Source organism: Salmo salar, chromosome 20, assembly GCF_965601325.2.
Source record: "Salmo salar chromosome 20, fSalSal1, whole genome shotgun sequence".
Taxonomy (NCBI): Eukaryota; Metazoa; Chordata; class Actinopteri; order Salmoniformes; family Salmonidae; genus Salmo; species Salmo salar.
The window spans coordinates 91,832,954-91,857,012 of NC_138310.1; the positions used below are offsets into that span (position 1 = coordinate 91,832,954).

The following is a 24,059-nucleotide window of genomic DNA, read 5'->3' on the forward strand; positions in this document are numbered from 1 at the left end:
TAGAGAGCCAATGGAAGCCTTAGAGTGTCACGTTACAGCACAGATGCTGTATTTTCGATAGAGATGCAACAGAAGGACAACAAATTGTCAGACAGGGGACTTCCTGTAAGGAATCTTCTCAGGTTTTTGCCTGCCATATGAGTTCTGTTATACTCAGACGCCATTCAAACAGTTTTAGAAACTTTAGGGTGTTTTCTATCCAAATCTACTAATTATATGCATATTCTCATTTCTGGGCAAGAGAAGTAACCAGTTTAAATCGGGTACGTTTTTTTATCCGGTCGTGAAAATACTGCCCCCTAGCCCCAACAGGTTAATGCAACCGCTGTGTCAGATTTTAAAAAAAACTTTACAGCGAAAGCACACTTTGCAATAATCTGAGTACAGCGCTCAGACAACAACAACAAGCAATACAGATACCCGCCATTTTGGAGTCAACTAAAATCAGAAATAGCATTATAAATATTCACTTACCTTTGATCTTCATCTGAATGCACTCCCAGGAATCCCAGTTCCACAATAAATGTTTTTGTTCGATAAAGTCCATCATTTATGTCTTAATACCTCCTTTTTGTTCGCGCGTTTAGTCTACTACACCAAATGCAGGAAGCGCGCGCAAAATGTCACGACGAAAAGTCAAAAAAATTATATTTATGTTCGTAGAAATATGTGAAACGATGTATAGCATCAATCTTTAGGATGTTTTTATCATAAATCTTCAGTAATATTCCAACCGGACAATTCCAATGTCTTCAGAAATGAAAAGGAACACAGCTAACTCTCACGGGAGTGCGCGCAACTGAACTCATGTCATTCTCTCAGTCATCTGACTCCAGGACCTCTTATTCTCTCCCTATTCACAGTGGAAGCATGAAACAAGGTTCTAAAGAATCACTTGAAAAACTACAAACCTCAGATTTCCACACTTCCTGGTTGGATTTTTCTCAGGTTTTTGCCTGCCATATGAGTTCTGTTATACTCTGACATCATCCAAACAGTTTTACAAACACCAGAGTGTTTTCTATCCAAATCTACTAATAATATGCATATCCTACCTTCTGGGCCCGAGTAGCAGGCAGTTTAATTTGGGCACGTTATTCATCTGAATTAACGAATACTACCCCCCTGTCACCAAAAACTTAATTACCTACCATCTGTAAGCTGTTAGTGTCTTAACGACCGTTCCACAGGTGCATGTTCATTAATTGTTTATGGTTCATTGAACAAGCATGGGGAAACAGTGTTTAAACCCTTTACGATGAAGATCTGTGAAGTTATTTAGATTTTTACCAATTTTCTTTGAAAGACAGGTTCCTGAAAAAGTGAGATTTATTTTCTTGCTGAGTTTATTTTCACTTGATCCTCTCCTTGTACTGTAAAATAAATTGAACACCTCCCACCTCCATAGATTTAACTCAATAACGTTTACGACCACAATTGAACAACTAACTACCCTATGTTTGTAAACGTGGGTATGGAATTTACACACTTCAGCATGCTTTTGTGGCATGGTCGATGGTACGCAGTCCACCACAGACAAGCTCACTCTGCTTGCCTCTTTTAATAATTCACCTTCGCAGCCGGTTGCAGAAAATAATCAGCTAGAGGAGAATCAGATTTGCAACATTGATGCCATATTTATAATTGTGTACAATATATGCCACACTTTTTTTCCACTAACCGGTTTCTATGCCAATGCACACCACACAACCAATAAACAAAACATAATGAGTTTAGGCACTAAAATATCATGGTTTGTGTTTTTAACCCCACAATCAATCGACTTATGTCAATCTGGACAAACAGAATACTCATCCCTCCCTATCTGGTAGTCTTACCCAGTATAGAAGGCTTGGCTTAACAATCTCTGAATGTCATTCAAATTTTTGGTGTTTTTTTTTAACGGATGTCTCTTTTTCCCGTTAATCAAATTGCCACTGCACGGTTTGGATTGATTTTATTTGTCAGTTAAAAAAAAAATAATACTTACAGTTGAAGGCAGAAGTTTACATACACTTTGGTTGGAGTCATTAAAACTCGTTTTTCAACCACTCCACAAATGTCTTGTTAGCAAACTATAGTTTTGGCAAGTCGGTTAGGACATCTACTTTGTGCATGACACAAGTAATTATTCCAACAATTGTTTACAGACAGATTATTTCACTTATAATTCACTGCATCACAATTCCAGTGGGTCAGAAGTTTACATACACTAAGTTGACTGTGCCTTTAAACAGCTTGGAAAATTCCAGAAAATAATGTCATGGCTTTAGAAGCTTTTGATAGGCTAATTGACATCATTTGAGTCAATTGGAGGTGTACCTGTGGATGTATTTCAAGGCCTACCTTCAAACTCAGTGCCTCTTTGCTTGACATCATGGGAAAATCAAAAGAAATCAGCCAAGACCTCAGAAAATAAATTTGTAGACCTCCACACGTCTGGTTCATCCTTGGGAGCAATTTCCAAACGCCTGAAGGTACCACGTTCATCTGCACAAACAATAGTTCGCAAGTATAAACACCATGGGACCACGCATCCATCATACCGCTCAGGAAGGAGACGCGTTCTGTCTCCTAGAGAACGTACTTTGGTGCGAAAAGTGCAAATCAATCCAAGAACAGCAAAGGACCTTACATTTGACATTTTTTACATTTTAGTCATTTTAGCAGACACTCTTATCCAGAGCGACTTACATTAGTGAATGCATACATTTCATTTCATACATTTTCCCCCCCCCCCGTGCTTGCCCCCCGTGGGAATCGAACCCACAACCCTGGCGTTGCAAACACCATGCTCTACCAACTGAGCTACAGGGAAGGCTGGTCATGATGCTGGAGGGAACAAGTACAAAAGTATCTATATCCACAGTAAAACGAGTCCTATATCGACATAACCTGAAAGGCCACTCGGCAAGGAAGAAGCTACGGCTCCAAAACCACCATTCAAAAAAGCCAGACTACGGTTTGCAACTGCACATGGGGACAAATATTGTACTTTTTGGAGAAATGTCCTCTGGTCTGATGAAACAAAAATAGAACTGTTTGGCCATAATGACCATCGTTATGTTTGGAGGAAAAAGGGGGAGGCTTGCAAGCTGAAGAACAGCATCCCAACCGTGAAGCACGGGGGTGGCAGCATCATGTTGTGGGGGTGTTTTGCTGCAGGAGGGGCTGGTGTACTTCACAAACTAGATGGTATCATGAGGCAGGAAAATTGTGTGGATATATTGAAGCAACATCTCAAGATATCAGTCAGGAAGTTAAAGCTTGGTCGCAAATGGGTCTTCCAAATGCACAATGACCTCAAGCATACTTCCAAAGTTATGGCAACGCTATCAAATACTAATTGTGTATGTAAACTTCTGACCCACTGGGAATGTAATGAAAGAAATAAAAGCTGAAATAAATCATTCTCTCTACTATTATTCTGACATTTCACATTCTTAAAATTAAAGTGGTGATCCTAACTGACCTACAACAGGGGAATTTTTTTACTAGGATTAAATATCAGGAATTTTGTAAAACTGAGTTTCAATGTATTTGGCGTAAGGTAAACTTCCGACTTCAACTGTACATACATATAATTTTAAAAGTAATATTGCACAATATAATCTGACTTATTTCCATAGTGGTTGCTATGGTACAGTAATATAAGGACTAAATGCCATCTGGCTTTCAGGGGGTCGCCTTTTTTATTCATTTATTTTTTTAAATGATAAATTCAGTGCGGTTATTAGCCTTGATGTTTAGCTAATTTTTATTTTTTACCTTTATTTAACTAGGCAAGTCAGTTAAGTACAAATTGTTATTTTCAATGATTGTCAGCTCGTCGATTTGAACTTGCAACCTTTACGGTTACTAGTCCAACGCTCTAACCACTAGGCTACGCTGCCGCCCCAATGAATGATAGGCCGTGCATAAGAGTATAACTTTTTTTGCCTGTCTCTTGCACAATACTCACCGTTGGCCTCTCTCCTTAAAAAAACAAAAAAAAACTTGCTTGTTCTTGGAGAAGCATAAAAAGCTAGACTAGAATAGTTTGCTGGAAGAACTTATTTTTTTTTAGCATTTCTTATACTAAGCTCTTGTTTGCTGAATGTTAAATACAGAAGCCAATAGAACTCATGGCCACAGCCGTGGAGCCTGAAAGAAGAGAGAATGCAGGATGGCGATAGGCCGTGGAGCCTGAAAGAAGAGAGAATGCAGGATGGCGATAGGCCGTGGAGCCTGAAAGAAGAGAGAATGCAGGATGGCGATAGGCCAGGGAGCCTGAAAGAAGAGAGAATGCAGGATGGCGATAGGCCGTGGAGCCTGAAAGAAGAGAGAATGCAGGATGGCGATAGGCCAGGGAGCCTGAAAGAAGAGAGAATGCAGGATGGCGATAGGCCGTGGAGCCTGAAAGAAGAGAGAATGCAGGATGGCGATAGGCGGTAGGCCGTGGAGCCTGAAAGAAGAGAGAACGCAGGATGGTGGTAGGCTATAGCTGTTGCTTGTTCAGACCTGTAGCCATTCAATCTTCATGAAGAGACTAGAAAGCCATCTCCATCTTGTTCTAGTCCTGTATTATTCAAGCATGTCATTACAATGATCAAGATCAGGACAACAAAACATTTCATTTAACTGTTGAAAGCGAGGAAGGAATGAGGCAACAGTAGAGGAAGGCGGAAGGCACGGCGCAAAACATTAAGGGAAATATTATGAAAGGTATGCGTTAGTCAGTCTACTAATTATGCAAATGTGACAAAACGGGACCCTATTATATTTCAAAATCTAATTGGCTAGCCTATAATTAACTTTGTAGGCCACGCGTGTCCTGCACCACAAGTAAAAAAAAAAAAATGTCAAATGTAAGTTCTCTCCCAGGTTCATGGTTTGAAACGAGGTGCATAATTCCAGTCCGTATAATACAGTACAGTAATGATGCACACTCAACAAGATTAGGGGATTAGCTCTGTAGTCTCTTGACTCTGACCATCTTGATTAGTCATTTATAGTCTCTTCACTGTGTCCAGCTTGATAAGTCATTTATAGTCTCATCACTCAGTCCAGCTTGATAACAGTCATTTATAGTCTCTTCACTGTGTCCAGCTTGATAACAGTCATTTATAGTCTCATCACTCAGTCCAGCTTGATAACAGTCATTTATAGTCTCTTCACTCAGTCCAGCTTGATAAGTCATTGAAACGAAAGCTAGACAGTCAGGGAGCATCGGAAATTCGAAAGCGATGGATAGACAACTATTTTTGGCAAACGTTGACGGTGTGAAAAATTTTTCAAATCTATTTGATGTGCGGCCTTCAGGACCTCTGTGAAGACCGATTTGCGGGCCGCGCAGAAAAATGAGTTTGCCACCCCTGCTGTAGGGAAAGACTGTTAATCACTGGCTCGATCTGGGCCCAATCCACAAAGGGTCTCATCGTAGGGGTGCTGCTCCAGGATCAGTCTGTACCTTTTTTTTAGATTACAACCAATAAGATAATATGGACAGATCCTAGATCAATATAGACCCTGGTAAGTTAAGGGATTTCTGTACCACTGGTTTAGGCCTGTGTCTGAGAGGTGTGGGGTTTAAAGTGCCTGTCGTGTGCCTGTGTCGAGCACGTCTCAGGTGTGTAAATCCTCATATATATATATATATGAATGAATGAATGAATGAATGAGCTGGGCAAGGGGAGGTCCTATATATCGGAGGAGCTGGGGAGAAGGAAGGGGAGGTCCTAAATGTATGGAGGGGAGGAGCAGGGGAGGTCCTATATAGGGGAGGATAAGGAAGAGCCTGTCCTATATATGGGAGGGGTGGAAGGGGAGATCCTATATATGGGAGGAGTGGAAGGGGAGGTCCTATATATGGGAGGAGCTGGGGAGGAGGAGTGGAAGGGGAGGTCCTATATATGGGAGGAGCTGGGGAGGAGGAGTGGAAGGGGAGGTCCTATATATGGGAGGAGCTGGGGAGGAGGAGTGGAAGGGGAGGTCCTATATATGGGAGGAGCTGGGGAGGAGGAGTGGAAGGGGAGGTCCTATATATGGGAGGAGCTGGGGAGAAGGAGTGGAAGGGGAGGTCCTATATATGGTAAGATGGGGAGGGGAAGGGGAGGTCCTATATGGTAGGATGGGGAGGGGAAGGGGAGGTCCTATATGGTAGGATGGGGAGGAGGAGTGGAAGGGGAGATCCTATATATGGTAGGATGGGGAGGAGGAGTGGAAGGGGAGATCCTATATATGGTAGGAGGGGGAGGAGGAGTGGAAGGGGAGATCCTATATATGGTAGGATGGGGAGGAGGAGTGGAAGGGGAGATCCTATATATGGGAGGAGTGGAAGGGGAGACCCTATATATGGTAAGATGGGGAGGGGAAGTCCTATATATGGTAAGAGTGGAAGGGGAGAACCTATATATGGTAGGATGGGGAGGGGAAGGGGAGGTCCTATATATATGGTAAGATGGGGAGGGGGAGTCCTATATATGGTAAGATGGGGAGGGGAAGGGGAGGTCCTATATATGGGAGGAGCTGGGGAGAAGGAAGGGGAGGTCCTTTATACAGGAAGATGTGGAGGGGAGGTCCTATATAAGGAAGGGCCTGTCCTATATATGGGAGGAGTGGAAGGGGAGGTCCTATATATGGTAAGAGTGGAAGGGGAGGTCCTATATATGGTAGGATGTGGAGGGGAAGGGGAGGTCCTATATATGGTAGGATGGGGAGGAGGAGTGGAAGGGGAGGTCCTATATATGGTAAGATGGGGAGGTCCTATATATGGTAAGATGGGGAGGGGAAGGGGAGATCCTTTATACAGGAAGATGTGGAGGGGAAGGGGAGGTCTTTATACAGGAAGATGTGGAGGGGAGGAGGGCTCTGAACCTCCTGACAGAGCAGTGCAGTCCAGCAGTGTGTGTGTACCTGGTCTGGTCTCGACAGCACCATGTAGCCGCTAGTGTGGAGTGGTCCTGATGCAGGCTGAGCTGACAGTGAGGAGCATCTGTGGCAATGGTTGCTGACCACAGTCTGTCTCTGATCTACTAGTCACCACAGTCTGTCTCTGATCTACTAGCCACCACAGTCTCTGTCTATGATCTACTAGCCACCACAGTCTCTGTCTATGATCTACTAGCCACTACAGTCTCTGTCTATGATCTACTAGCCACTACAGTCTCTGTCTCTGATCTGCTAGTCACCACAGTCTGTCTCTGATCTACTAGTCACCACAGTCTGTCTCTGATCTGCTAGCCACCACAGTCTGTCTCTGATCTGCTAGCCACCACAGCCTGTCTCTGATCTGCTAGCCACCACAGCCTGTCTCTGATGTACTAGCCACCACAGCCTGTCTCTGATGTACTAGCCACCACAGCCTGTCTCTGATGTACTAGCCACCACAGCCTGTCTCTGATCTGCTAGCCACCACAGTCTGTCTCTGATCTGCTAGCCACCACAGCCTGTCTCTGATCTGCTAGCCACCACAGCCTGTTTCTGATCTGCTAGCCACCACAGCCTGTCTCTGATCTGCTAGCCACCACAGCCTGTCTCTGATCTGCTAGCCACCACAGCCTGTCTCTGATCTGCTAGTCACCACAGCCTGTCTCTGATCTGCTAGCCACCACAGTCTGTCTCTGATCTACTAGCCACCACAGTCTGTCTCTGATCTGCTAGCCACCACAGTCTGTCTCTGATCTGCTAGCCACCACAGTCTGTCTCTGATCTGCTAGCCACCACAGTCTGTCTCTGATCTGCTAGTCACCACAGTCTGTCTCTGATCTGCTAGTCACCACAGTCTGTCTCTGATCTGCTAGTCACCACAGTCTGTCTCTGATCTGCTAGCCACCACAGTCTGTCTCTGATCTGCTAGCCACCACAGTCTGTCTCTGATCTACTAGCCACCACAGTCTCTCTGGGTTCTTCTTCGTCTTGTCTCGGTATCTCCCAGGAACAAAGAGACTCAATTGACAGATTAAACAAAATGGTGGAAGCTCGTCACTAGGCAGGGAGCTGGCTTTGACCTGGTCAGTTCTCACCACTAGGCAGGTAGCTGGCTTTCACCTGGTCAGTTCTCACCACTAGGCAGGTAGCTGGCTTTCACCTGGTCAGTTCTCACCACTAGGCAGGTAGCTGGCTTTCACCTGGTCAGTTCTCACCACTAGGCAGGTAGCTGGCTTTCACCTGGTCAGTTCTCACCACTAGGCAGGTAGCTGGATTTCACCTGGTCAGTTCTCACCACTAGGCAGGTAGCTGGCTTTCACCTGGTCAGTTCTCACCACTAGGCAGGTAGCTGGCTTTCACCTGGTCAGTTCTCACCACTAGGCAGGTAGCTGGCTTTCACCTGGTCAGTTCTCACCACTAGGCAGGTTGCTGGCTCTGACCTGGTCAGTTCTCACCACTAGGCCGGTAGCTGGCTTTCACCTGGTCAGTTCTCATCACTAGGCAGGTAGCTGGCTTTCACCTGGTCAGTTCTCACCACTAGGCAGGTAGCTGGCTTTCACCTGGTCAGTTCTCACCACTAGGCAGGTAGCTGGCTTTCACCTGGTCAGTTCTCACCACTAGGCAGGTAGCTGGCTTTCACCTGGTCAGTTCTCACCACTAGGCAGGTAGCTGGCTTTCACCTGGTCAGTTCTCACCACTAGGCAGGTAGCTGGCTTTCACCTGGTCAGTTCTCACCACTAGGCAGGTAGCTGGCTTTCACCTGGTCAGTTCTCACCACTAGGCAGGTAGCTGGCTTTCACCTGGTCAGTTCTCACCACTAGGCAGGTAGCTGGCTTTCACCTGGTCAGTTCTCACCACTAGGCAGGTTGCTGGCTCTGACCTGGTCAGTTCTCACCACTAGGCAGGTTGCTGGCTCTGACCTGGTCAGTTCTCACCACTAGGCAGGTAGCTGGCTTTCACCTGGTCAGTTCTCACCACTAGGCAGGTAGCTGGCTTTCACCTGGTCAGTTCTCACCACTAGGCAGGTAGCTGGCTTTCACCTGGTCAGTTCTCACCACTAGGCAGGTAGCTGGCTTTCACCTGGTCAGTTCTCACCACTAGGCAGGTAGCTGGCTTTCACCTGGTCAGTTCTCACCACTAGGCAGGTAGCTGGCTTTCACCTGGTCAGTTCTCACCACTAGGCAGGTAGCTGGCTTTCACCTGGTCAGTTCTCACCACTAGGCAGGTAGCTGGCTTTCACCTGGTCAGTTCTCACCACTAGGCAGGTAGCTGGCTTTCACCTGGTCAGTTCTCACCACTAGGCAGGTAGCTGGCTTTCACCTGGTCAGTTCTCACCACTAGGCAGGTAGCTGGCTTTCACCTGGTCAGTTCTCACCACTAGGCATGTAGCTGGCTTTCACCTGGTCAGTTCTCACCACTAGGCAGGTAGCTGGCTTTCACCTGGTCAGTTCTCACCACTAGGCAGGTAGCTGGCTTTCACCTGGTCAGTTCTCACCACTAGGCAGGTAGCTGGCTTTCACCTGGTCAGTTCTCACCACTAGGCAGGTAGCTGGCTTTCACCTGGTCAGTTCTCACCACTAGGCAGGTAGCTGGCTTTGACCTGGTCAGTTCTCACCACTAGGCAGGTAGCTGGCTTTGACCTGGTCAGTTCTCACCACTAGGCAGGTAGCTGGCTTTGACCTGGTCAGTTCTCACCACTAGGCAGGTAGCTGGCTTTGACCTGGTCAGTTCTCACCACTAGGCAGGTAGCTGGCTTTTCACCCATTAGTGTAGACTAGTGCTGGTGTTGTCCTCTAGTCATTACCTGTCCTGAAAAATATATGATTTTCTTTTAGAGATGACTGACTACTGTTTACATCCATTTTAAGTCTCCTCTCGTCAGAGGCGGGTCCCTGTTGTTTATCAATACTTCACAAATAGTCCAGGTGCCCAGCTGTTGTTTCTGCTGTAAATAACACCCGGAACACTAAATAGGGAATATAGGCCCAGACTTCCCCCTACGCTCTCTCTGACTGTAGGAAATGATGTAGTCTACACAGGTCTTATCGTTTTACAGATTTGCTCTGTCATCTTGTTGACAGCTGTGCCTTCTGTTTATATCAGCTTTCTGGAAAGGTTGTTGTTGTCTGTCCACGTTTGAGAGGGGGTGAGAGAGACCCAGGCAGATTGAATGTGCTTTCCAAATGGCTCCCCTTTTTTATAAATATATAAAAAGAATAGTTCTGATGTCCTAGTGTTGTCATAGCCAGGACTGATCTGTCCGTGACACAGAGGGGAGCCTGAGGGGAGCCTGGGCTCTCCGGGACACACTCCTCACCTTGTCATCCAGGTCGGACGCGATCCCCTCCGCCCCTCCTCCTCCGCCCCTCCTCCTCCGCCCCTCCGCTCCGCCCCTCCTCCTCCGCCCCTCCTCCTCCGCCCCTCCTCCTCCGCCCCTCCTCCTCCGCCTCTCCTCCTCCTCCCCTCCGCCCCGCCCCTCCACTCCGCCCCGCCCCTCCACTCCGCCCCTCCTCCACTCCGCCCCTCCTCCACTCCGCCCCTCCTCCACTCCGCCCCTCCTCCACTCCGCCCCTCCTCCCCTCCGCCCCTCCTGCTCCTCCCCTCCTGCTCCTCCCCTCCGCCCCTCCACTCCGCCCCTCCACTCCGCCCCTCCACTCCGCCCCTCCACTCCGCCCCTCCTCCACTCCGCCCCTCCGCCCCTCCTCCCCTCCGCCCCTCCTGCTCCGCCCCTCCGCTCCGCCCTTCCGCTCCTCCTCCTCCGCCCCTCCTCCTCTCCTCCGCCCCGACCCTCCACTCCGCCCCGCCTCCTCCGCCCCTCCTCCTCTACTCCGCCCTTCCCCTCCTCCTCCTCCACTCCGCCCTTCCCCTCCTCCTCCCCTCCTCCACTCCGCCCTTCCCCTCCTCCTCCTCCACTCCGCCCTTCCCCTCCTCCTCCCCTCCTCCACTCCGCCCTTCCCCTCCTCCTCCCTTCCTCCTCTTCTCCCATGCTCTTCCCACACATCATTTTAATCACCACCTTTTTTCTCCGTTCTCGCACTTTCTCTCGCTCGCTCTCTGTGAAACCAAGGCAATGTTTCCATAGCAATGCTGTCTCTCCGGTGGGTGGATGGAACCTAACACCTTATAGAAGAGAAGAATCCGAGGCCCTCCTGTCAGGCACACAGGCAGCAGGCTAAATAGTCCCCAGTTAGCTATCCTTCCCTCCATTGACTCTGTCCTACATATTTGTCATTGTGAGTTGTGTTGTGAAAGAGGAGTTGGATCAGTGGTATATAGAAAGCTGTATTTTGACTCTACAGGTCAGGTCCTTTCTGTGTTTAGTTATCACGCTGGCTTGTACTCACTGACTGCCCGGCCCAGACTTAGTCCTTAACCTTATGTCCAGTCAAACTGAGGCTTTTTGTATTCTATCCAGGTCTCTCTTGAAACAAGTATTTTAATCACACGGTAACCAGGTTAAATAACCAGGTTACACAAGGTAGCCAGGATAAACAAGGTAGACAGGTTATATAGCCAGGAAAAACAAGGTAGACAGGTTAAGTAACCAGGTTACACAAGGTAGACAGGTTAAGTAACCAGGTTAAACAAGGTAGACAGGTTAAGTAACCAGGTTAAACAAGGTAGACAGGTTAAGTAACCAGGTTAAACAAGTTAGAATACATTTTGATGTAACTTGGCTATCATGGCAGTAAGCCAGCATGGGAAAAACACTGCTCTACTCTACTAGTCCACTTCACAGTTGTGGAGTGACTGAAACCAACTTGAGTCAGTCAGACAGAAGCTCTAATTCAAAGATTCAATCAATACTCCCCAGCGGTGAAGGTGTCAGTAAAGACAGGAGAGCTGTTGTCTGAGTGTTTGGAGAACTGGGTTTGTTTTGATTATATGCAGACAGAATATTCATAAACCCTGAAACTGGCTTGAATTGGAGAGGTAGCCAACGGCGTGCTGGCTTGAATTGGAGAGGTAGCCAACGGCGTGCTGGCTTGAATTGGAGAGGTAGCCAACGGCGTGCTGGCTTGAATTGGAGAGGTAGCCAACGGCGTGCTGGCTTGAATTGGAGAGGTAGCCAACGGCGTGCTGGCTTGAATTGGAGAGGTAGCCAACGGCGTGCTGGCTTGAATTGGAGAGGTAGCCAACGGCGTGCTGGCTTGAATTGGAGAGGTAGCCAACGGCGTGCTGGCTTGAATTGGAGAGGTAGCCAACGGCGTGCTGGCTTGAATTGGAGAGGTAGCCAATTGGAGAGGTTTAGTGAACAGGTTACGAGGGATGCTAATTAACACAGTAAGCAGATGGCATCTACTGTCAGACACTGGCACACCAGTGTGTGTGTGTGTGTGTGTGTGTGTGTGTGTGTGTGTGTGTGTGTGTGTGTGTGTGTGTGTGTGTGTGTGTGTGTGTGTGTGTGTGTGTGTGAGTGTGTGTGTGTGTGTGTGTGTGTGTGTGCGCGCGCGCGCGCATTTCCCCTGATGTTTAATCCTACGCTTTACCTCTGGCAACCTAGCAATTTATCTACGTGAATTACCCATATGACGTGATATGCTAAAGCATTTGCCAGAAAAACAATGTAAACAGTTCTAGGAAGAGCTAATTTATTTTTGTCCTCCTCACTCACATTCCCATTTCGGTGATTCATCCATCCACCTGGAAGTGGGAGCCCAGAGGGTGCTTTATTAAATAGCTCTAAATTAGCTTTTTTTGCGCAAGTGAGTTTGTCAGCATCATTATAAGCAGCATCATCATTAGTAGGGCTAGCTAGAGGCTACATGAGTTCCTGACTTCCTGGCTGTTACTGGCTGTCTGGCTGAATGGAGAATGCCTGTTTCTGGTAGGCTCTGCTGGAGGCTGTGTTAGTTCCTGGCTGGCTAACTACTGGAGGCTGTGTTAGTTCCTGGCTGGCTAACTACTGGAGGCTGCATTAGTTCCTGGCTGGCTAACTACTGGAGAATGTGTTAGTTCCTGGCTGGCTAACTACTGGAGGCTGTGTTAGTTCCTGGCTGGCTAGCTACTGGAGGCTGTGTTAGTTCCTGGCTGGCTAACTACTGGAGGCTGTGTTAGTTCCTGGCTGGCTAACTACTGGAGAATGTGTTAGTTCCTGGCTGGCTAACTACTGGAGAATGTGTTAGTTCCTGGCTGGCTAACTACTGGAGGCTGTGTTAGTTCCTGGCTGGCTAACTACTGGAGGCTGTGTTAGTTCCTGGCTGGCTAACTACTGGAGGCTGTGTTAGTTCCTGGCTGGCTAACTACTGGAGGCTGCGTTAGTTCCTGGCTGGCTAGCTACTGGAGAATGTGTTAGTTCCTGGCTGGCTAACTACTGGAGGTCTGCATTAGTTCCTGGCTGGCTAACTACTGGAGGCTGTGTTAGTTCCTGGCTGGCTAACTACTGGAGGCTGTGTTAGTTACTGGCTGGCTAACTACTGGAGGCTGTGTTAGTTCCTGGCTGGCTAACTACTGGAGGCTGCGTTAGTTCCTGGCTGGCTAGCTACTGGAGGCTGCATTAGTTCCTGGCTGGCTAGCTACTGGAGGCTGCATTAGTTCCTGGCTGGCTAGCTACTGGAGGCTGCATTAGTTCCTGGCTGTTACTGGCTGGCTAGCTACTGGAGGCTGCACTAGTTCCTGTCTGTTACTGGCTGGCTAACTACTGGAGGCTGCATTAGTTACTGGCTGGCTAACTACTGGAGGCTGTATTAGTTCCTGGCTGGCTAACTACTGGAGGCTGCATTAGTTCCTGGTTGTTACTGGCTGGCTAGCTACTGCAGGCTGCATTAGTTCCTGGTTGTTACTGGCTGGTTAACATTCCGTGCCGGATTAAGAAGTCATAACCCCTCCCCTTCCTGCCACACCATCATTTACTGTAATAAGATCCCTGCACCAAGATGTGATTGGATACATGGTACATTTATTGTCCAAGAAAAAGTCCCTTTTTATAATAAAGCCGTATTAATGTTTGCTATCTGCCGCAGGATACAGTTGAGCACAGAGGGTGTTTTTACGATTTCCACACATGGGGAACATTTGTTAGCTGGTTTCCCCCAAACAATTTACGTGATAGAAATCTTATTTTAATCCCACACACACACACACACACACACACACACACACACACACACACACACACACACACACACACGACCTAAATGAGAATCCGCTCTGACAAACCAAGATCAATCTGGTCTGGAATTCAAACAAACCATAGCGTAGGCCAATGAAACAACGCACACATTGTACAATATATGGAATATTGATCAATATATGGAAGATCTATCTGTATTTGTATTTCTCCTGCTTTACTTCCTGGTTGGCTGTTGCTAGCGGCCGCTACGGCTAACAGCTGTTTATGGATACTGTTCCAGGCTGACGCCTCCATCACACCCACCTCGTCATTGCATTTTGCGTACACCATAAGTACATTTAGTTTCCATTGGAACGCTGCGTTTTGCCTGGCAGCGTTGCGTTTCAGTCAGTGCGTTCTGTGTGGTGCGTGCGTTTGGATTTATCGAACCTGTGAGTCAAAACTGTATGCCGTAGACGGCTTGACAGAAATGGAAGCAGAAGGTGAATGTTGAACTGTTGTTACATACAAACGCGAGGTTTCCTACCCTCCCGGGTGTAACCTACCTACGACACACACACACACACACACACACACACACACACACACACGCTGAGGCTCGATTCCTCTCCTGGTGTAACTGCCTACATACGTCACTCCCTGCTCCTGACTTCCTGTGGAGCCAGCTGCTGGCTACACAGTAAACAATTAAGAGGAACAAATAGTGAGAAACCTGAACCCTGATGAAGAGAAGAGGAACAGGTCACAGCTCTAAACAGCCGTGAATGTTGGCACGAAGGGTGGGGGACGGGGGTGGGTGGGGGGCTAGCTAGAGCGCTGTGTCCCTGTCCCTTGGGTAATAAAACAGAAGGCAGGCTAGAAGCTACTGGCTAAGGCAGGCTAGCACTGGGGCAGCGTGTGATCTCGCTCTCTCTCTCTTTCGCTCTCTCTCTCTTTCGCTCTCTCTCTCGTTCGCTCTCTCTCTCTCGTTCGCTCTCTCTTTCGCTCTCGCTCTCTCTCGCTCTCCTCGCTCTCCTCTCGCGCTCTCTCGCGCTCTCGCTCTCTCTCGCTCTCTCTCGCTCTCGCTCTCCTCTCGCTCGCTCGCGCTCTCTCTCGCTCTCTCACACAGGTTGTTGTGTTTTAGAGTATAGTACGAGAATCTGTTCTTCATGTGTGCCATCATCCTGAAGGTTCCTTACGGCATTACCTGCCTGTTAAGCTGCTACACACCTTCCTGCTGTCTGTGTGATTTTAACGTGACAGAGTGAAAACATCTCCATACTCTTCAGGAAGAAGCCTAACTAAGCCTTAGTGTTAACACAGGCTGGAAGAATGATCCAACTCAATGATTTGAGAAAAGGCCTTGGCTTATACCGACTTATTTTCCACTGAAACTACAGGCCTAGAGTTAAAGCTGAGAGGTTTGAGAGGCAGCTGACTGACGCTAGAGCGGCAGGTAGCTGACTGACTAGCTAGAGGAGCGGCGGGTAGCTGACTGACTAGCTAGAGGAGCGGCGGGTAGCTGACTGACTAGCTAGAGGAGCGGCGGGTAGCTGACTGACTAGCTAGAGGAGCGGCGGGTAGCTGACTGACTAGCTAGAGGAGCGGCAGGTAGCTGACTGACTAGCTAGAGGAGCGGCGGGTAGCTGACTGACTAGCTAGAGGAGCGGCGGGTAGCTGACTGACTAGCTAGAGGAGCGGCGGGTAGCTGACTGACTAGCTAGAGGAGCGGCGGGTAGATGACTGACTAGCTAGAGGAGCGGCGGGTAGCTGACTGACGCTAGAGCGGCAGGTAGCTGACTGACTAGCTAGAGGAGCGGCGGGTAGCTGACTGACTAGCTAGAGGAGCGGCGGGTAGCTGACTGACTAGCTAGAGGAGCGGCGGGTAGCTGACTGACTAGCTAGAGGAGCGGCGGGTAGCTGACTGACTAGCTAGAGGAGCGGCGGGTAGCTGACTGACTAGCTAGAGGAGCGGCGGGTAGCTGACTGACTAGCTAGAGGAGCGGCGGGTAGCTGACTGACTAGCTAGAGGAGCGGCGGGTAGCTGACTGACTAGCTAGAGGAGCGGCGGGTAGCTGACTGACTAGCTAGAGGAGCGGCGGGTAGCTGACTGACTAGCTAGAGGAGCGGCGGGTAGCTGACTGACTAGCTAGAGGAGCGGCGGGTAGCTGACTGACTAGCTAGAGGAGCGGCGGGTAGCTGACTGACTAGCTAGAGGAGCGGCGGGTAGCTGACTGACTAGCTAGAGGAGCGGCGGGTAGCTGACTGACTAGCTAGAGGAGCGGCGGGTAGCTGACTGACTAGCTAGAGGAGCGGCGGGTAGCTGACTGACTAGCTAGAGGAGCGGCGGGTAGCTGACTGACTAGCTAGAGGAGCGGCGGGTAGCTGACTGACTAGCTAGAGGAGCGGCGGGTAGCTGACTGACTAGCTAGAGGAGCGGCGGGTAGCTGACTGACTAGCTAGAGGAGCGGCGGGTAGCTGACTGACTAGCTAGAGGAGCGGCGGGTAGCTGACTGACTAGCTAGAGGAGCGGCGGGTAGCTGACTGACTAGCTAGAGGAGCGGCGGGTAGCTGACTGACCTAGCTAGAGGAGCGGCGGGTAGCTGACTGACTAGCTAGAGGAGCGGCGGGTAGCTGACTGACTAGCTAGAGGAGCGGCGGGTAGCTGACTGACTAGCTAGAGGAGCGGCGGGTAGCTGACTGACTAGCTAGAGGAGCGGCGGGTAGCTGACTGACGCTAGCTAGAGGAGCGGCGGGTAGCTGACTGACCTAGCTAGAGGAGCGGCGGGTAGCTGACTGACTAGCTAGAGGAGCGGCGGGTAGCTGACTGACGCTAGCTAGAGGAGCGGCGGGTAGCTGACTGACTAGCTAGAGGAGCGGCGGGTAGCTGACTGACTAGCTAGAGGAGCGGCGGGTAGCTGACTGACTAGCTAGAGGAGCGGCGGGTAGCTGACTGACGCTAGCTAGAGGAGCGGCGGGTAGCTGACTGACGCTAGCTAGAGGAGCGGCGGGTAGCTGACTGACGCTAGCTAGAGGAGCGGCGGGTAGCTGACTGACGCTAGCTAGAGGAGCGGCGGGTAGCTGACTGACCTAGCTAGAGGAGCGGCGGGTAGCTGACTGACTAGCTAGAGGAGCGGCGGGTAGCTGACTGACTAGCTAGAGGAGCGGCGGGTAGCTGACTGACTAGCTAGAGGAGCGGCGGGTAGCTGACTGACTAGCTAGAGGAGCGGCGGGTAGCTGACTGACGCTAGCTAGAGGAGCGGCGGGTAGCTGACTGACGTAGCTAGAGGAGCGGCGGGTAGCTGACTGACTAGCTAGAGGAGCGGCGGGTAGCTGACTGACTAGCTAGAGGAGCGGCGGGTAGCTGACTGACTAGCTAGAGGAGCGGCGGGTAGCTGACTGACTAGCTAGAGGAGCGGCGGGTAGCTGACTGACTAGCTAGAGGAGCGGCGGGTAGCTGACTGACTAGCTAGAGGAGCGGCGGGTAGCTGACTGACTAGCTAGAGGAGCGGCGGGTAGCTGACTGACTAGCTAGAGGAGCGGCGGGTAGCTGACTGACTAGCTAGAGGAGCGGCGGGTAGCTGACTGACCTAGCTAGAGGAGCGGCGGGTAGCTGACTGACCTAGCTAGAGGAGCGGCGGGTAGCTGACTGACGCTAGCTAGAGGAGCGGCGGGTAGCTGACTGACCTAGCTAGAGGAGCGGCGGGTAGCTGACTGACGCTAGCTAGAGGAGCGGCGGGTAGCTGACTGACTAGCTAGAGGAGCGGCGGGTAGCTGACTGACTAGCTAGAGGAGCGGCGGGTAGCTGACTGACGCTAGCTAGAGGAGCGGCGGGTAGCTGACTGACGCTAGCTAGAGGAGCGGCGGGTAGCTGACTGACTAGCTAGAGGAGCGGCGGGTAGCTGACTGACGCTAGCTAGAGGAGCGGCGGGTAGCTGACTGACGCTAGCTAGAGGAGCGGCGGGTAGCTGACTGACTAGCTAGAGGAGCGGCGGGTAGCTGACTGACTAGCTAGAGGAGCGGCGGGTAGCTGACTGACTAGCTAGAGGAGCGGCGGGTAGCTGACTGACTAGCTAGAGGAGCGGCGGGTAGCTGACTGACTAGCTAGAGGAGCGGCGGGTAGCTGACTGACTAGCTAGAGGAGCGGCGGGTAGCTGACTGACTAGCTAGAGGAGCGGCGGGTAGCTGACTGACTAGCTAGAGGAGCGGCGGGTAGCTGACTGACTAGCTAGAGGAGCGGCGGGTAGCTGACTGACTAGCTAGAGGAGCGGCGGGTAGCTGACTGACGCTAGCTAGAGGAGCGGCGGGTAGCTGACTGACTAGCTAGAGGAGCGGCGGGTAGCTGACTGACGCTAGCTAGAGGAGCGGCGGGTAGCTGACTGACGCTAGCTAGAGGAGCGGCGGGTAGCTGACTGACGCTAGCTAGAGGAGCGGCGGGTAGCTGACTGACGCTAGCTAGAGGAGCGGCGGGTAGCTGACTGACGCTAGCTAGAGGAGCGGCGGGTAGCTGACTGACGCTAGCTAGAGGAGCGGCGGGTAGCTGACTGACTAGCTAGAGGAGCGGCGGGTAGCTGACTGACTAGCTAGAGGAGCGGCGGGTAGCTGACTGACTAGCTAGAGGAGCGGCGGGTAGCTGACTGACTAGCTAGAGGAGCGGCGGGTAGCTGACTGACTAGCTAGCTAGAGGAGCGGCGGGTAGCTGACTGACTAGCTAGCTAGAGGAGCGGCGGGTAGCTGACTGACTAGCTAGCTAGAGGAGCGGCGGGTAGCTGACTGACTAGCTAGCTAGAGGAGCGGCGGGTAGCTGACTGACGCTAGCTAGAGGAGCGGCGGGTAGCTGACTGACGCTAGCTAGAGGAGCGGCGGGTAGCTGACTGACTAGCTAGAGGAGCGGCGGGTAGCTGACTGACGCTAGCTAGAGGAGCGGCGGGTAGCTGACTGACGCTAGCTAGAGGAGCGGCGGGTAGCTGACTGACGCTAGCTAGAGGAGCGGCGGGTAGCTGACTGACTAGCTAGAGGAGCGGCGGGTAGCTGACTGACTAGCTAGCTAGAGGAGCGGCGGGTAGCTGACTGACTAGCTAGCTAGAGGAGCGGCGGGTAGCTGACTGACGCTAGCTAGAGGAGCGGCGGGTAGCTGACTGACGCTAGCTAGATATGTGCTTAGTGCTGGCTCTGACTGAAAGCTGCCTGGAGTCATTTGTTTTGTTGGGGGGAAGAAGCTGTTTCATGGTCTGAACTTCTGATGGTTAATTTTTCACCCTCTGGTTCTGGGGGTTTAAGAAGAAAAAGCTGTGAACTTTACGGTTAACTCTGTTAAAGACAATAATAAGGAGATGCTTAACACCAAATAGGCATAGATGGTGTACACTACTAGTCCAAATCTTATTTTAATTCAGATGTTTGTTTAGTCTGTCAATGGCACAGCGGTGGTCATGTCTCATAGAGATTTATGAGGCTCATATGAATGATGTTAGCGTTATGGGCCCTGGTCGAAAGTAGTAGGATTCTATTCATAAAGCATGGACATGAGACATCGACGGGAGAGGGGTCAAAAAGCTCCTTGGCACATCACCGAGGGCCTGAAATGGTCCCACCACACTGACACCGTAACGCGTAACAGCGACCTCCCGCCGCCTCGTCTCCTCTAGCGACCTCCCGCCGCCTCGTCTCCTCTAGCGACCTCCCCCCCGCCTCGTCTCCTCTAGCGACCCCCCCCCCCACCCCCCCCCCCCCCGTCGCCTCGTCTCCTCTAGCGACCTCCCGCCGCCTCGTCTCCTCTAGCGACCTCCCCTCGTCTCCTCTAGCGACCCCCCCCCCCCCCCGCCGCCTCGTCTCCTCTAGCGACCCCCCCCCCCCCCCCCCCGCCGCCTCGTCTCCTCTAGCGACCCCCCCGCCGCCTCGTCTCCTCCAGCGACCCCCACCCCCCCCGCCGCCTCGTCTCCTCCAGCGACCTCTCCGCCGCCTCGTCTCCTCTAGCGACCCCCCCCCCCCCCCGCCGCCTCGTCTCCTCCAGCGACCCCCACCCCCACGCCGCCTCGTCTCCTCCAGCGACCTCCCGCCGCCTCGTCTCCTCTAGCGACCCCCCCCCCCCCCCCGCCGCCTCGTCTCCTCCAGCGACCCCCACCCCCCCGCCGCCTCGTCTCCTCCAGCGACCTCCCGCCGCCTCGTCTCCTCACACATCAGTCATGTTATTAATAGAAGGTGTACGGTGTTTTGCTCTGTGAATGGGAGAGCGAGGGGGGGGGAAGGTGGGATGCAGAGATGGATAGAAAGGAGGAGGGAGGGAACAGAGGAATGGGGCGTAGTGTTGTGCATGTCAGGCTGTGGGTCGTTCGCTCCGCTCAGTTCCTTTACGCCACGGTTGTCGCGGTGAAGTCCGGCTGAACAAAGGAGCCCCCTGATTGGTGTGTAGAGCAGGGTTGTCAATTAATTTATAAATTTATTTATTTTAAAGGGTATAAATGAAACCACATAACAAAGCGAGCCGTGGAGTAGCAGACACGCAGGCGCAGTCACTAACAGACAGACAGGGAGGAAGCAAGGGAGGGAGGGAGGGAGTGGGGGGAGGAAGCAAGGGAGGGAGGGAGGGAGTGGGGGGAGGAAGCAAGGGAGGGAGGAAGCAAGGGAGGGAGGAAGCAAGGGGGGGGAGGAAGCAAGGGGGGGAGGGAGCGAGTGGGGGGAGGAAGCAAGGGAGGGAGGAAGCAAGGGAGGGAGGGAGTGGGGGGAGGAAGCAAGGGAGGGAGGGAGGGAGTGGGGGGAGGAAGCAAGGGGGGGAGGAAGCAAGGGAGGGAGGAAGCAAGGGAGTGGGGGGAGGAAGCGGGGGAGGAAGCAAGGGAGGAAGCAGGCGAGGGAGGGAGGGAGGAAGCAAGCGAGGGAGGGAGGGAGGAAGCAAGCGAGGGAGGGAGGGAGGAAGCAAGCGAGGGAGGGAGGGAGGAAGCAAGCAAGCGAGGGATTGGGGGGAGGAAGCAAGCGAGGGATTGGGGGGAGGAAGGAAGAAAACCCTGTAACACGCAGAGAGGGAGAGAGCGAGGGATATCAAGAGAAAATTCAGGAGCCCTTATCCCGTTGTACCATCTAAGAATCTCCTCTCTATCCTCGTTGTCATCCTCCTCTCCCTCTCCCCTCTCTACCGTAGAACAGAGGACAGCGGAGCGGGCGCTGCCTGGGCGGAATCTGTCGTTTTCACTCTCTAACGGTTGTGGTGATCGGACATCACCGCGACTTATTTGTTGAAGGGGTTACCGTGGAGACGGGCTGCTGTGCTGGAGCCTGAGGCAAGAGAAAGGGAGGCTGGGGGGGGGGGGGGGAGGGAGGGGAGGGGGGGGGAGAGAAAGCGCCACAGAGGAGGCAGAGCCGAGCAGGGTACTGTCTGTGCAAACAAACATGGGGCATCACGCCACGATAGAGACCTTCTGTGAGCACTAACTCTACAGCCGTAGCTACGCTATACAGATAGAGAGATTTACCTCCCAAGGAGCCAGCCAGCGCTGAGCAGAAACCAAGCCAGAAAACCTGGTCCGTCCATCCATCCATCTGCCCCCATCACAGCCCCCCTGCTGCTGCACCAGTCCTCTCCCTGGCAGGGGCTTCTCTTCCCTGGGCTCGGTGTGAAGGGGGGGGGGGCGGGGGGGTCCGTGGAGGGAGTTAAACGAGGACAGGAGTCTAGGTTCGCTGAGGCCCGATGTGGCGGTGTCGCAGGTGATGAAGGCTGGGTGAGGTGGGAGAGGAGAGGGTCTCTGAGACCCTGGAGTGCTGCCCGGGGGTCGGTCATCCTTTTTTTTCTTGCTGTGATCGTGAGAACAGCGTCGCCTGAATGAGAGAGATGCGGGCAACAGTAAGTAAGACACACACAGAGGGCTACAGAGAGAGAGAGAGGGGGGGTTACCGTAAGAGAGAGAGGGGGGGGGTTACCGTAAGAGAGAGAGGGGGGGGGTTACCGTAAGAGAGAGACACACACAGAGGGCTACAGAGAGAGAGAGGGGGGGGGTTACCGTAAGAGAGAGAGAGGGGGGGGGTTACCGTAAGAGAGAGAGAGAGAGAGAGAGGAAGAGAGAGAGGGTTACCGTAAGAGAGAGAGAGAGAGGGGGTTACCGTAAGAGAGAGAGGGAGAGGGGGTTACCGTAAGAGAGAGAGAGAGAGGGGGTTACCGTAAGAGAGAGAGAGAGAGGGGTTACCGTAAGAGAGAGAGGAGAGGGGGTTACCGTAAGAGAGAGAGAGAGAGAGAGAGAGAGAGAGGGGTTACCGTAAGAGAGAGAGAGAGAGAGAGGGTTACCGTAAGAGAGAGAGAGAGAGAGAGGGGGTTACCGTAAGAGAGAGAGAGAGAGAGAGAGAGAGAGGGTTACCGTAAGAGAGAGAGAGAGAGAGGGTTACCGTAAGAGAGAGAGGGTTACCGTAAGAGAGAGAGGGAGAGGGGGTTACCGTAGAGAGAGAGAGAGAGGGAGAGAGAGAGGGGGTTACCGTAAGAGAGAGAGAGAGAGAGAGAGGGGGTTACCGTAAGAGAGAGAGAGAGAGGGAGAGGGGGTTACCGTAAGAGAGAGAGAGAGAGAGAGAGGGGGTTACCGTAAGAGAGAGAGGGAGAGAGGGTTACCGTAAGAGAGAGAGAGAGAGGGTTACCGTAAGAGAGAGAGGGAGAGGGGGTTACCGTAAGAGAGAGAGAGAGAGAGAGAGGGGGTTACCGTAAGAGAGAGAGGGAGAGGGGGTTACCGTAAGAGAGAGAGAGAGAGAGGGTTACCGTAAGAGAGAGAGGGAGAGGGGGTTACCGTAAGAGAGAGAGAGAGAGAGGGAGAGAGGGTTACCGTAAGAGAGAGAGGGTTACCGTAAGAGAGAGAGGGTTACCGTAAGAGAGAGAGGGTTACCGTAAGAGAGAGAGGGTTACCGTAAGAGAGAGAGAGAGGGTTACCGTAAGAGAGAGAGGGTTACCGTAAGAGAGAGAGAGAGAGAGGGTTACCGTAAGAGAGAGAGGGTTACCGTAAGAGAGAGAGGGTTACCGTAAGAGAGAGAGGGTTACCGTAAGAGAGAGAGGGTTACCGTAAGAGAGAGAGGGTTACCGTAAGAGAGAGAGAGAGAGAGGGTTACCGTAAGAGAGAGAGGGTTACCGTAAGAGAGAGAGGGTTACCGTAAGAGAGAGAGAGAGAGAGAGAGAGAGAGAGAGGGTTACCGTAAGAGAGAGGGAGAGGGTTACCGTAAGAGAGAGAGGGTTACCGTAAGAGAGAGAGAGAGAGAGAGGGTTACCGTAAGAGAGAGAGAGAGAGAGACAGAGAGGGCTACCCAGGGAGACAGAGAGGGCTACCCAGAGAGAGAGAGACAGAGAGGGGCTACCCAGAGAGACAGAGACAGAGAGGGCTACCGAGAGAGAGGGAGATTTGGGAGGATGGAGGGAGGGAGAGGAGGCTGAGTGTTGTCGTTCGTGAGATGAGAGGTGTGGACTGTGCTGTCATTGGTGAAAGGATTGTAGGGTAGGGAGGTGGTAGGGAGTGATGTTGGTGGGAAAGAAAGCCAGCTGGTAGCTTCACACGGGAAGTAGAAAGCAAACAAACACACACGCGTCATGGACCCCCCCCCCCCCCCCTCCCCCCACCAATGGGGAGGGCCTTGACTTTGATTCAATTAGCCACCTACCCAGACCCTCCTATCACGCTCTCACTGTCGCTGCTTGCCTGTGTGGGCGTGTGAACAACATCTGTGTGCGTGACACCGTGAGCGGCCGTGTGTGTGACACACTGTGGCAGGCAGTGAAAGGGGGTAGTCCATCTCAGTCTGAGCTGAGTTCATGAAAGGCAGTGAGTCTGTGGACATGGAGGTGATGCTGAATGCAGTGCAGACACAGAGCCAGGGAGACACAGAGAGGATACTTCGTCTCAGACAGAGCCCTATGCCCTGGGAGACTCACAGCTTCTATGATGGCAGAGATCTCCACAAGAGTGAGGTAGGGTCTCTTAACTAACCAGACACGCAGAACGAACACACACAGCTACACAGTTAGGCTAATTACACGCGTTACAGCGTATCTTGTAGACTCGATTAAGATCGCAAGGTTTTAGAGGGGCGGGCTTATAGAGGAGAGACGAGAGGATTTGGCATGTGGAATTAAAAATGCTTA

At 51.8% G+C, this 24,059-nt stretch overlaps 1 protein-coding gene and 1 non-coding gene across 4 annotated transcripts in view; one reads left to right on the plus strand and one right to left on the minus strand.

Moving 5' to 3' along the window:
* fndc3a (fibronectin type III domain containing 3A) overlaps positions 1 to 24,059 on the plus strand; it is a 199,304-nt gene that overhangs the window by 26,852 nt on the left and 148,393 nt on the right. The window contains exon 1 of one of the 3 annotated variants that reach the window (XM_082966820.1): positions 23,593 to 23,885. The exons of 1 other annotated variant lie outside the window; for it this stretch is intronic. In XM_082966820.1, coding sequence (XP_082822946.1) covers positions 23,730 to 23,885 — 156 coding nt within the window. In that variant the 5' untranslated portion in view covers positions 23,593 to 23,729. Of the gene's footprint in view, positions 1 to 23,592; positions 23,886 to 24,059 lie in introns of those variants that run through there. One more of the 3 variants, XM_082966819.1, reaches the window with a different exon arrangement.
* Positions 2,746 to 2,821, minus strand: trnaa-ugc (transfer RNA alanine (anticodon UGC)). Its single transcript has one exon. It is a non-coding gene; the product is annotated as a tRNA-Ala (tRNA).